The following is a 14,210-nucleotide window of genomic DNA, read 5'->3' on the forward strand; positions in this document are numbered from 1 at the left end:
TTATTATACGTCCCTGCTGATACTGATGTTCAACACAAAAAAATCAGATTGGACTCGTAAAAAAATTGAAAGCAGACGCTATCAATGTAAGTTTGAAATGTGAATAGTTTACACAGGGCGCACGACAGAGAGCACACAGTGATGACGGCAAACAGAGCACGATGGCTATAGGTAATCCTGACCTGTTGGGTCAAATGACACAAAAATTTGTTGAAAATCAATAAAATTTTACTCATAAACAAGAGGCCCATGGGCCTTAACGGTCACCTGAGATTTGAAATATTTCAGTTTATTTAATTGACCCTTTTTGCTTTTGCCCCCCCCCCCCCCCCCCCCCCCCCCACCTATCAGCCCCTAGGGTCAGTCAGGGCCAACATATGCATATTATCAAACTTTCATTCCATGCTGAAAATGTTAACCAGAATGAATTCCAATAGAAATCAAAACAAATCAGTCAAAAATGTGATTTCCATATATAAACTATAGTAAAATTTACCCCCTCCCCAGGGGCAAACTTGTGACCCCAGGGTCATGAAATTTAAAATTTCAATAAAGCACCATAAGACCCTTCAAACTATAAAGAGTATTTGATTCCACCTTATTTCAGTCTTGAGAAGAAGATTTTTGAAATTTCAGTCAATTTGACCCGTTTTAGCCCCCCGTCCATCAGCCCCTGGGGGTCAGTCAGGGCCAACATGTGCATGCCATCAAACTGTCATCCCATGCTGACAATGTTTACAAAATTAGAATGAATTCCAATAGAAATAAAACAAATAAAAGTCAAAAATGTTATTTCCCTATATAAACTATAGTAAAGTTTAGCCCCGCCCCAGGGGCAAACTTGAGACCCCAGGGTCATGAAATTCACAATTTTGGTAAAGAACCTTCAAACCGAGCCATCTATGAAGTGTATTTGATTCTATGATATCTGAGAGTAGAGAAGAAGATTTGTGAAATTTCAGTCAATTTGGCCCTTTTTAGCCCCGCCCATCAGCCCCTGGGGGTCAGTCAGGGCCAACATGTGCATGCCATCAAACTGTCATCCCATGCTGACAATGTTTACAAAAATTAGAATGAATTCCAATAGAAATAAAATAAATTAAAGTCAAAAATGTGATTTCCCTATATAAACTATAGTAAAGTTTAGCCCCTCCCCAGGGGCAAATGTGAAACCCCTGGGTCATGAAATTTACAATTTTGGTAAAGCACCTTAAGACCCTTCCATCTATGAAGAGTGTTTGATTCCAGCATATCTAAGAGTAGAGAAGAAGATTTTTGAAATTTCAGTCAATTTGGCCCTTTTTAGCCCCGCCCATCAGCCCCTGGGGGTCAGTCATGGCCAACATGTGCATGCCATCAAACTGTCATCCCATGCTGACAATGTTTACAAAATTAGAATGAATTCCAATAGAAATAAAATAAATTAAAGTCAAAAATGTGATTTCCCTATATAAACTATAGTAAAGTATAGCCCCTCCCCAGAGGCAAACGTGAAACCCCTGGGTCATGAAATTTACAATTTTGGTAAAGCACCTTAAGGCCCTTCCATCTATGAAGAGTGTTTGATTCCAGCATATCTGAGAGTAGAGAAGAAGATTTTTGAAGTTTTAGTCAATTTGACCCTTTTTGGCCCCGCCCCTCAGGCCCCTGGGGGGTGGGGACCATATAATTTACAATTTTGGTTGACCTTTAGCCATAGAAGCTTCCTGTTAAATTTCATAGAATTTGGTTTGTGGGTTTTGGAGAAGAAGTCGAAAATGTAAATTGTTTACGGACGCACGACGGACGACGGACGACGCACGACGGACGACGCACGACGACGGACAAAAGGGGATTAGAATAGGTCACTTGAGACTTTGTCTCAGGTGACCTAAAAATTGAAAGCAGACAACAGTGATGTTAGTTGTTATTGAAGTAAGCCAATACAGGAATGGAGACTTACCCAGTAGAAATTTTCAGATGTTGAAGCTGAACTCTCCATAACACAGGCAAGAAATGGACATTATTGTAAATTTCCTTCACCATGGTAACCAAAGGTTTCCAGGGATTATATTTGGCTCCTTTTCCACTGAGGGACACCATATCTCTACCAGGGGACTCCATGACGTCTCCCTCAAACCTGAAATATAGACAATTGAGGTAAAGCCAAGATTCTCCTTTATACCAGGTACTGATACAAAATGTCTGAACAAGGGGAGATAACTGATTTAACTCAAGTTGTTAGTTTTACAAACAGTGTATCATTAAACAGCTTTAGTATATTTATGGACACCACCTGACAGATGGATTCAAATTTTCTTCTAGTTGTGTACATTTAATCCACCTTAACTGAACAAGAGGCCTACAGGGCCAGAATTGATCACATGACAAGTTAGGAATTATGGAAAAATTACTATTTCCAATTTTCATTTTGACATTACATAATATTTAAAAGATGTTTTAGGACATGATATAAATATTTCTAATAGTCAAGAGGTGATATGATTCACTTATACATTGGAGAATCAGTATAATGTAAGGTTTTGCATAGAACCCTGTACAAGTCAGTTTATGGTATTGAAATACCAAAAATACCCCTGTTGGTGTTTTTGTTCAATCAAACATTACCAATGAGAAACCCATTAGCAATAAGCAGCATGATGTGAAGCATGTTTTGATCCTGTGTAGAACACATAGTGTACATGGTCACATATTTCACAATGGTGAAATTGAAAAGAGGCCAAGGTCATTCGTATGCTGAATTTTTATAGCACTCAATCCTTTTTACCTGTTAGCAAAATATTACACATATGGGTCTTCTGGAACTAGACAAGAAAATTATTGAAACTTTGAACATATCTAAATCTGGTGACTTTGAAAACAAGTCAAGGTCATTGATATGAGAAAATTTAATATCAGTCGATCCACAGCAGGAACCTACTTCAGGGCCTAATATAAGATAAGTACCCTGGGTCTTTTAGAACTTTGCAAATCAATTTTGAACTATTTGACCCATGTAACCTTGAAAATAGGTCAAAGTCATTCATATGAAGAAACTTCATTACCATTTAACATGATCTCTAAGGTATCAGTAGCCTTTGACATGACCTCTAAGATATCAGTACCCTTTTACATGACCTCTAAGGTACCAATACCCTTTGACATGACCTCTAAGGTATTAGCATCCTTTGACATGACCTCTAAGGTATCCATACCCTTTGACATGACCTCTAAGGTATCAGTACCTTTTGACATGACCTCTGAGGTACCAATACCCTTTGACATGACCTCTAAGGTATCAGTACCCTTTGACATGACCTCTCAGGTACCAATGCCCTTTGACCTCTAATGTTTATACCACACCTTTTCACAAATTCCCAGTAGACTGTGTAAGCCTGCTTTTCCTCCCCTAACAGGGCGTGAACCATATTGAGGTAGTATACCAGTTGAGGGTCAGAGGTCGAAAGGTCAACCAACATGGACTTTGCCTGCTCCAACCATTCTCTTCCTAAAAGAAGAAAACAACTACATGTATAATTTTAGTATCCAATTGATTGATATAAGTAATATTTCAAGTGCCACTTTTTAAACAGTGTTTACACAACCCCTTATCAACAAAGCATCACAGACAATAAAAATTTTCTAATGTCAGGAATTAATTGGAAATCTAAAATGTTTGAATTTCCAAGGCGATTGCATTCAAAATGAAGTATACATAACTGTCCAGTAGAGTGAGGATAAAAAAATAGTATTTATAGGAACAGTGACCTAATTTTCTTTACTCCAGGTGGTTGGTATTTAAACTGTACAGTTGTACAAGTGAGGATGGCTGGGAACATGTGTATGAATTAAAGTTTTATGACAATCAGATAAAAAATAAATTCAGTGGAGTGATGGCATAACATAGTTATGTACATACAGGCAGATTTGGTTCCTACTTTTGTATATCACTCGACGACTCAAATGTTGGAATTGTCACGACAGTATAATTATGCTGACAAAATTGAGTATACATAACTGTCCAGTGGAGTGAGGTTCACAAAACTGACCAGGGGTACCTAAATTTAGTGTGTTCTATGTCAAGCAAGACCTACTGTTAACACAAATCTAAGATGAAGAAGGTGGTGGGACAAAAGCCAAGATGGTAGGTTTGGAGGTTCATTATTTTGGATATTGTCGACATTTTCAATATTGCATGTTTCAAAAGGTAAAATGGGAAAAAAGTCTCCAGCTTTATATTACTATAGAAAATGGTGGAAAAAAAAAAAAAATTTTACCCTGATATAATGCATTTCCAAGGCGATTGCATTCAAAATGAAGTATATATAACTGTAATAAGTTTTAAAAGGTAAAATGGGAAAAAAGTCTCCAGTTTTGCACTACGATAGAAAATGGTGGAAAAAATATACCCTGAACTGATCCACAATGTGTACAAAGATAAACGTCCATGATGTGTCGCTCCAGACCTTCAACCTTATGGCTGTATTTATTGGTCCGTACAACATTCCAAGCTTGTGTTGACTGCTTCCCTTTGTTAGGTGTCAATATCCTTACAAAACAAAGAAATGCGACATCAAACATAAACGGCCAAAGCTTAATCATTAAGTATTTGCCAATTATTCTCCTTTTTTCCTACTAAATCATATAAAAACAAGAAGGATTTTCTGTGATATATTTCCCCTTATTGACCACAAATATTTTGAATTTAGTCAACCTAATATTATGATATAGAACATTTTTGTCTGATAACTTTTTACTATAATACTTCTTGATAGTCTATCAATTTTGATACAAATGTTGATGATGAAATCCTCAAAATATAGCATTTTGCAATGCAAATGTATCACGAGTCATTTAAGAAATTTCATTAAACTGATAGCATTTTTTTTCACAGAAGAAAATTATTCTTAGGTGATTGAGTGTAAGTATATTAAATTTAGAAAACTTAAGAAAAAAAAATTGTAATTTTTTTACATCTTTGAAAAATAGGTCCCTCCTTGCCCCTCCCGGAAACTGTGTAAAGATGTGGGTTTTTTTTGTTAAGAATTTGTCAGTGTTACTGACAAAAGAATAAACACCTGCACTCTTAATATATCCAGAAGTCATCAAAAGAGAGTGTATAGATTTTTATAGAAGGCAGTGAGTATAAGTATGCACACAACCCTATGTTTACCTAATTTAAGAGAGACAGGGTTTGGAAAGCTTCATGGATGGATGCTACATATATTGGAGTCTAATTAAATAACTCCCACAAACATATCTCATTGTGATAACAAAGCGTCTTGTAGTAACCTTATCAATTCTTACCCCTGGTCATACAGATTAGCGATCATCATCAGCATATTTGTGGTGACGTCGTCTGCGTGGTGGCTGTTCTTTCCGTCCTTTAGAAGAGCATCACACGATAATCTGTAGAATTTTGCTGCTGTCTCCACGGCACCAATCAGAGCATGCATACGGCCGACTTCATTGAGGTATAAACCTTTTAGGATTTCTGTAAAAATACAAACCACGAAATAAATAGTAAATACACAGGGAACTGTGTCATACGGTGTCCTGTACTGATCTTTGTATATGTAATTTTATGAATCTTGCTACCTATAATAATAAAATATTAACTGTAGCTTAAAATATTATGGAAACTCTTGATCATTACCATATACAGTTCTGATTTAATGGTAAACCTCAAAACCATATACAGTTCTGATTTAATGGTAAACCTCACTACCACATACAGTTCTGATTTAATGGTAAACCTCACTACCACATACAGTTCTGATTTAATGGTAAACCTCACTACCATATACAGTTCTGATTTAATGGTAAACCTCACTACCATATACAGTTCTGATTTAATGGTAAACCTCACTATCATATACAGTTCTGATTTAATGGTAAACCTCACTACCATATACAGTTCTGATTTAATGGTAAACATCACTACCATATACAGTTCTGATTTAATGGTAAACCTCACTACCATATACAGTTCTGATTTAATGGTAAACCTCACTACCATATACAGTTCTGATTTAATGGTAAACCTCACTATCATATACAGTTCTGATTTAATGGTAAACATCACTACCATATACAGTTGTTATCTAATGGTAAACCTCACTACCATATACAGTTCTGATTTAATGGTAAACCTCACTACCATATACAGTTCTGATCTAATGGTAAACCTCACCACCACATACAGTTCTGATTTAATGGTAAACCTCACTACCATATACAGTTCTGATTTAATGGTAAACCTCACCACCATATACAGTTCTGATTTAATGGTAAACCTCACTACCATATACAGTTCTGATTTAATGGTAAACATCACTACCATATACAGTTCTGATTTAATTGTAAACCTCACTACCATATACAGTTCTGATTTAATGGTAAACCTCACTACCATATACAGTTCTGATTTAATGGTAAACCTCACTATCATATACAGTTCTGATTTAATGGTAAACATCACTACCATATACTGTTGTTATCTAATGGTAAACCTCACTACCATATACAGTTCTGATTTAATGGTAAACCTCACTACCATATACAGTTCTGATCTAATGGTAAACCTCACCACCACATACAGTTCTGATTTAATGGTAAACCTCACTACCATATACAGTTCTGATTTAATGGTAAACCTCACTACCATATACAGTTCTGATTTAATGGTGAACATCACTACCATATACAGTTCTGATTTAATGGTAAACCTCACTACCATATACTGTTCTGATTTAATGGTAAACATCACTACCATATACAGTTCTGATTTAATGGTAAACCTCACTACCATATACAGTTCTGATTTAATGGTAAACCTCACTACCATATACAGTTCTGATTTAATGGTAAACCTCACTATCATATACAGTTCTGATTTAATGGTAAACATCACTACCATATACAGTTGTTATCTAATGGTAAACCTCACTACCATATACAGTTCTGATTTAATGGTAAACCTCACTACCATATACAGTTCTGATCTAATGGTAAACCTCACCACCATATACAGTTCTGATTTAATGGTAAACCTCACTACCATATACAGTTCTGATTTAATGGTAAACCTCACCACCATATACAGTTCTGATTTAATGGTAAACCTCACTACCATATACAGTTCTGATTTAATGGTAAACCTCACTACCATATACAGTTCTGATTTAATTGTAAACCTCACTACCATATACAGTTCTGATCTAATGGTAAACCTCACTACCATATACAGTTCTGATCTAATGGTAAACCTCACCACCACATACAGTTCTGATTTAATGGTAAACCTCACTACCATATACAGTTCTGATTTAATGGTAAACCTCACTACCATATACAGTTCTGATTTAATGGTGAACATCACTACCATATACAGTTCTGATTTAATGGTAAACCTCACTACCATATACTGTTCTGATTTAATGGTAAACATCACTACCATATACAGTTCTGATTTAATGGTAAACCTCACTACCATATACAGTTCTGATTTAATGGTAAACCTCACTACCATATACAGTTCTGATTTAATGGTAAACCTCACTATCATATACAGTTCTGATTTAATGGTAAACATCACTACCATATACAGTTGTTATCTAATGGTAAACCTCACTACCATATACAGTTCTGATTTAATGGTAAACCTCACTACCATATACAGTTCTGATCTAATGGTAAACCTCACCACCACATACAGTTATGATTTAATGGTAAACCTCACTACCATATACAGTTCTGATTTAATGGTAAACCTCACCACCACATACAGTTCTGATTTAATGGTAAACCTCACTACCATATACAGTTCTGATTTAATGGTAAACATCACTACCATATACAGTTCTGATTTAATTGTAAACCTCACTACCATATACAGTTCTGATTTAATGGTAAACCTTACTACCATATACAGTTCTGATTTAATGGTAAACCTCACTATCATATACAGTTCTGATTTAATGGTAAACATCACTACCATATACAGTTGTTATCTAATGGTAAACCTCACTACCATATACAGTTCTGATTTAATGGTAAACCTCACTACCATATACAGTTCTGATCTAATGGTAAACCTCACCACCACATACAGTTCTGATTTAATGGTAAACCTCACTACCATATACAGTTCTGATTTAATGGTAAACCTCACTACCATATACAGTTCTGATTTAATGGTGAACATCACTACCATATACAGTTCTGATTTAATGGTAAACCTCACTACCATATACTGTTCTGATTTAATGGTAAACATCACTACCATATACAGTTCTGATTTAATGGTAAACCTCACCACCACATACAGTTCTGATTTAATGGTAAACCTCACAACCATATACAGTTCTGATTTCATGGTAAACCTTAGTACCATATACAGTTCTAATCTACAGTAATGGTAGACCCCATAAGATACATAATAGGTTATGGTTTGTCTGAATGTCATTCAAAGGTTGATGTGGAACTTTTTTCTTTGATTATTAAAATCAAAAAGTATTCCTGGTTTTCAATCTCACCTGTAATTGTACCCTGTGTAGTGTGGGAGAGTCACCTTTAGTTGTACCCTGTGAAGTGTGGGAGTGTCACCTTTAGTTGTACCCTGTGAAGTGTGGGAGTGTCACCTTTAGTTGTACCCTGTGAAGTGTGGGAGTGTCACCTTTAGTTGTACCCTGTGAAGTGTGGGAGTGTCACCTTTAGTTGTACCCTGTGAAGTGTGGGAGTGTCACCTTTAGTTGTACCCTGTGAAGTGTGGGAGTGTCACCTTTAGTTGTAATCTGTGGAGTGTGGGAGTGTCATATTTAGTTGTACCCTGTGAAGTATGGGAGTGTCACCTTTAGTTGTACCCTGTGAAATGTGGGAGTGTCACCTTTAGTTGTACCCTGTGAAGTCTGGGAGTGTAACATTCAGTTGTACCCTGTGAAGTGTGGGAGTGTCACCTTAAGTTGTACCCTGTGAAGTGTGGGAATGTCACCTTTAGTTGTACCCAGTGGAGTGTGGGAATGTCACCTTTAGTTGTACTTTGTGAAGTGTGGGAGTGTCACCTTTAGTTGTACCCTGTGAAGAGTGGGAAGTGTCACTTTAGTTGTACCCTGTGAAGTGTGGGAGTGTCACCTTTAGTTGTACCCTGTGAAGTGTGGGAGACTCACCTTTAGTTGTAACCTGTGAAGTGTGGGAGTGTCACCTTTAGTTGTAACCTGTGAAGTGTGGGAGACTCACCTTTAGTTGTACTCTGTGAAGTGTGGGAGTGTCACCTTTAGTTGTACTCTGTGAAGTGTGGGAGTGTCACCTTTAGTTGTACTCTGTGAAGTGTGGGAGTGTCACCTTTAGTTGTACTCTGTGAAGTGTGGGAGTGTAACCTTTAGTTGTACTCTGTGAAGTGTGGGAGTGTCACCCTTTAGTTGTACTCTGTGAAGTGTGGGAGTGTCACCTTTAGTTGTACCCTGTGAAGTGTGGGAGACTCACCTTTAGTTGTAACCTGTGAAGTGTGGGAGTGTCACCTTTAGTTGTAACCTGTGAAGTGTGGGAGACTCACCTTTAGTTGTACTCTGTGAAGTGTGGGAGTGTCACCTTTAGTTGTAACCTGTGAAGTGTGGGAGACTCACCTTTAGTTGTACCCTGTGAAGTGTGGGAGTGTCACCTTTAGTTGTAACCTGTGAAGTGTGGGAGACTCACCTTTAGTTGTACTCTGTGAAGTGTGCGAGTGTCACCTTTAGTTGTACCCTGTGAAGTGTGGGAGTGTCACCTTTAGTTGTACCCTGTGAAGTGTGGGAATGTCACCTTTAGTTGTACCCTGTGAAGTGTGAGAGTGTCACCTTTAGTTGTACCCTGTGTAGTGTGGGAGAGTCACCTTTAGTTGTACCCTGTGAAGTGTGGGAGTGTCACCTTTAGTTGTACCCTGTGAAGTGTGGGAGTGTCACCTTTAGTTGTACACTGTGAAGTGTGGGAGTGTCACCTTTAGTTGTACCCTGTGAAGTGTGGGAGTGTCACCTTTAGTTGTACCCTGTGAAGTGTGGGAGTGTCACCTTTAGTTGTACCCTGTGAAGTGTGGGAGTGTCACCTTTAGTTGTACCCTGTGAAGTGTGGGAGTGTCACCTTTAGTTGTACCCTGTGAAGTGTGGGAGTGTCACCTTTAGTTGTACCCTGTGAAGTGTGGGAGTGTCACCTTTAGTTGTAATCTGTGGAGTGTGGGAGTGTCACCTTTAGTTGTACCCTGTGAAGTGTGGGAGTGTCACCTTTAGTTGTACCCTGTGAAATGTGGGAGTGTCACCGTTAGTTGTACCCTGTGAAGTCTGGGAGTGTAACATTCAGTTGTACCCTGTGAAGTGTGGGAGTGTCACCTTTAGTTGTACCCTGTGAAGTGTGGGAATGTCACCTTTAGTTGTACCCAGTGGAGTGTGGGAATGTCACCTTTAGTTGTACTTTGTGAAGTGTGGGAGTGTCACCTTTAGTTGTACCCTGTGAAGTGTGGGAGTGTCACCTTTAGTTGTACCCTGTGAAGTGTGGGAGTGTCACCTTTAGTTGTACCCTGTGAAGTGTGGGAGTGTCACCTTTAGTTGTACCATGTGAAGTGTGGGAGTGTCACCTTTAGTTGTAACCTGTGAAGTGTGGGAGACTCACCTTTAGTTGTACCCTGTGAAGTGTGGGAGACTCACCTTTAGTTGTACCCTGTGAAGTGTGAGAGTGTCACCTTTAGTTGTACCCTGTGAAGTGTGGGAATGTCACCTTTAGTTGTACCCAGTGGAGTGTGGGAATGTCACCTTTAGTTGTACTTTGTGAAGTGTGGGAGTGTCACCTTTAGTTGTACCCTGTGAAGTGTGGGAGTGTCACCTTTAGTTGTACCCTGTGAAGTGTGGGAGTGTCACCTTTAGTTGTACCCTGTGAAGTGTGGGAGTGTCACCTTTAGTTGTACTCTGTGAAGTGTGGGAGACTCACCTTTACTTGTACTCTGTGAAGTGTGGGAGTGTCACCTTTAGTTGTACCCTGTGAAGTGTGGGAGTGTCACCTTTAGTTGTACCCTGTGAAGTGTGGGAGACTCACCTTTAGTTGTACCCTGTGAAGTGTGGGAGTGTCACCTTTAGTTGTAACCTGTGAAGTGTGGGAGACTCACCTTTAGTTGTACTCTGTGAAGTGTGGGAGTGTCACCTTTAGTTGTACTCTGTGAAGTGTGGGAGTGTCACCTTTAGTTGTACTCTGTGAAGAGTGGGAGTGTCACCTTTAGTTGTACTCTGTGAAGTGTGGGAGTGTCACCTTTAGTTGTACTCTGTGAAGTGTGGGAGTGTCACCTTTAGTTGTACCCTGTGAAGTGTGGGAGTGTCACCTTTAGTTGTACCCTGTGAAGTGTGGGAGTGTCACCTTTAGTTGTACCCTGTGAAGTGTGGGAGTGTCACCTTTAGTTGTACTCTGTGAAGTGTGGGAGTGTCACCTTAGTACCTGTGAAGTGTGGGAGACTCCCTTGTGAAGTGTGGGAGTGTCACCTTTAGTTGTAACCTGTGAAGTGTGGGAGACTCACCTTTAGTTGTACTCTGTGAAGTGTGGGAGTGTCACCTTTAGTTGTACTCTGTGAAGTGTGGGAGTGTCACCTTTAGTTGTACTCTGTGAAGTGTGGGAGTGTCACCTTTAGTTGTACTCTGTGAAGTGTGGGAGTGTCACCTTTAGTTGTACTCTGTGAAGTGTGGGAGTGTCACCTTTAGTTGTACCCTGTGAAGTGTGGGAGTGTCACCTTTAGTTGTAACCTGTGAAGTGTGGGAGTGTCACCTTTAGTTGTACTCTGTGAAGTGTGGGAGACTCACCTTTAGTTGTACTCTGTGAAGTGTGGGAGTGTCACCTTTAGTTGTAACCTGTGAAGTGTGGGAGACTCACCTTTAGTTGTACCCTGTGAAGTGTGGGAGTGTCACCTTTAGTTGTAACCTGTGAAGTGTGGGAGACTCACCTTTAGTTGTACCCTGTGAAGTGTGAGAGTGTCACCTTTAGTTGTACCCTGTGTAGTGTGGGAGAGTCACCTTTAGTTGTACCCTGTGAAGTGTGGGAGTGTCACCTTTAGTTGTACCCTGTGAAGTGTGGGAGTGTCACCTTTAGTTGTACACTGTGAAGTGTGGGAGTGTCACCTTTAGTTGTACCATGTGAAGTGTGGGGAGTGTCACCTTTAGTTGTACCCTGTGAAGTGTGGGAGTGTCACCTTTAGTTGTACCCTGTGAAGTGTGGGAGTGTCACCTTTAGTTGTTCCCTGTGAAGTGTGGGGAGTGTCACCTTTAGTTGTACCCTGTGAAGTGTGGGAGTGTCACCTTTAGTTGTACTCTGTGAAGTGTGGGAGTGTCACCTTTAGTTGTACCCTGTGAAGTGTGGGAGTGTCACCTTTAGTTGTACCCTGTGAAGTGTGGGAGTGTCACCTTTAGTTGTACCCTGTGAAGTGTGGGAGTGTCAACCTTTAGTTGTACCCTGTGAAGTGTGGGAGTGTCACCTTTAGTTGTACCCTGTGAAGTGTGGGAGATGTCACCTTTAGTTGTACCCTGTGAAGTGTGGGAAGTGTCACCTTTAGTTGTACCTTGTGAAGTGTGGGAGTGTCACCTTTAGTTGTACCCTGTGAAGTGTGGGAGTGTCACCTTTAGTTGTACCCTGTGAAGTGTGGGAGTGTCACCTTTAGTTGTACCCTGTGAAGTGTGGGAGTGTCACCTTTAGTTGTACCATGTGAAGTGTGGGAGTGTCACCTTTAGTTGTAACCTGTGAAGTGTGGGAGTGTCACCTTTAGTTGTACCCTGTGAAGTGTGGGAGACTCACCTTTAGTTGTACCCTGTGAAGTGTGAGAGTGTCACCTTTAGTTGTACCCTGTGAAGTGTGGGAGTGTCACCTTTAGTTGTACTCTGTGAAGTGTGGGAGACTCACCTTTAGTTGTACTCTGTGAAGTGTGGGAGTGTCACCTTTAGTTGTACCCTGTGAAGTGTGGGAGTGTCACCTTTAGTTGTACCCTGTGAAGTGTGGGAGACTCACCTTTAGTTGTAACCTGTGAAGTGTGGGAGTGTCACCTTTAGTTGTAACCTGTGAAGTGTGGGAGACTCACCTTTAGTTGTACTCTGTGAAGTGTGGGAGTGTCACCTTTAGTTGTACTCTGTGAAGTGTGGGAGTGTCACCTTTAGTTGTACTCTGTGAAGAGTGGGAGTGTCACCTTTAGTTGTACTCTGTGAAGTGTGGGAGTGTCACCTTTAGTTGTACTCTGTGAAGTGTGGGAGTGTCACCTTTAGTTGTACCCTGTGAAGTGTGGGAGACTCACCTTTAGTTGTAACCTGTGAAGTGTGGGAGTGTCAACTTTAGTTGTAACCTGTGAAGTGTGGGAGACTCACCTTTAGTTGTACTCTGTGAAGTGTGGGAGTGTCACCTTTAGTTGTACCCTGTGAAGTGTGGGAGTGACTCACCTTTAGTTGTACCCTGTGAAGTGTGGGAGTGTCACCTTTAGTTGTAACCTGTGAAGTGTGGGAGACTCACCTTTAGTTGTACTCTGTGAAGTGTGCGAGTGTCACCTTTAGTTGTACCCTGTGAAGTGTGGGAGTGTCACCTTTAGTTGTACCCTGTGAAGTGTGGGAGACTCACCTTTAGTTGTACCCTGTGAAGTGTGGAGAGTGTCACCTTTAGTTGTACCCTGTGTAGTGTGGGAGAGTCACCTTTAGTTGTACCCTGTGAAGTGTGGGAGTGTCACCTTTAGTTGTACCCTGTGAAGTGTGGGAGTGTCACCTTTAGTTGTACACTGTGAAGTGTGGGAGTGTCACCTTTAGTTGTACCATGTGAAGTGTGGGAGTGTCACCTTTAGTTGTACCCTGTGAAGTGTGGGAGTGTCACCTTTAGTTGTACCCTGTGAAGTGTGGGAGTGTCACCTTTAGTTGTTCCCTGTGAAGTGTGGGAGTGTCACCTTTAGTTGTACCCTGTGAAGTGTGGGAGTGTCACCTTTAGTTGTAATCTGTGGAGTGTGGGAGTGTCACCTTTAGTTGTACCCTGTGAAGTGTGGGAGTGTCACCTTTAGTTGTACCCTGTGAAATGTGGGAGTGTCACCTTTAGTTATACCCTGTGAAGTCTGGGAGTGAAACCTTCAGTTGTACCCTGTGAAGTGTGGGAGTGTCACCTTTAGTTGTACCCTGTGAAGTGTGGGAATGTCACCTTTAGTTGTACCTTGTGAAGTGTGGGAGTGTCACCTTTAGTTGTACCCTGTGAAGTGTGGGAGTGTC

The 14,210-nt window shown here is 40.1% G+C and overlaps 1 protein-coding gene across 2 annotated transcripts in view; it reads right to left on the reverse strand.

Moving 5' to 3' along the window:
- The window catches only part of LOC117329705, a 47,446-nt gene that overhangs the window by 23,086 nt on the left and 10,150 nt on the right, over positions 1-14,210 (reverse strand). For both annotated transcript variants that reach the window (XM_033887782.1, XM_033887783.1), the window contains exons 5-8: positions 5,287-5,473; positions 4,389-4,528; positions 3,343-3,487; positions 1,943-2,119 (exon numbers count right to left, since the gene is read on the reverse strand). In XM_033887782.1, the coding sequence (XP_033743673.1) occupies positions 1,943-2,119; positions 3,343-3,487; positions 4,389-4,528; positions 5,287-5,473 (649 nt within the window). The remainder of the gene's footprint in view (positions 1-1,942; positions 2,120-3,342; positions 3,488-4,388; positions 4,529-5,286; positions 5,474-14,210) is intronic.

This window comes from Pecten maximus, chromosome 6 (assembly GCF_902652985.1).
Source record: "Pecten maximus chromosome 6, xPecMax1.1, whole genome shotgun sequence".
NCBI classification, from domain to species: Eukaryota; Metazoa; Mollusca; class Bivalvia; order Pectinida; family Pectinidae; genus Pecten; species Pecten maximus.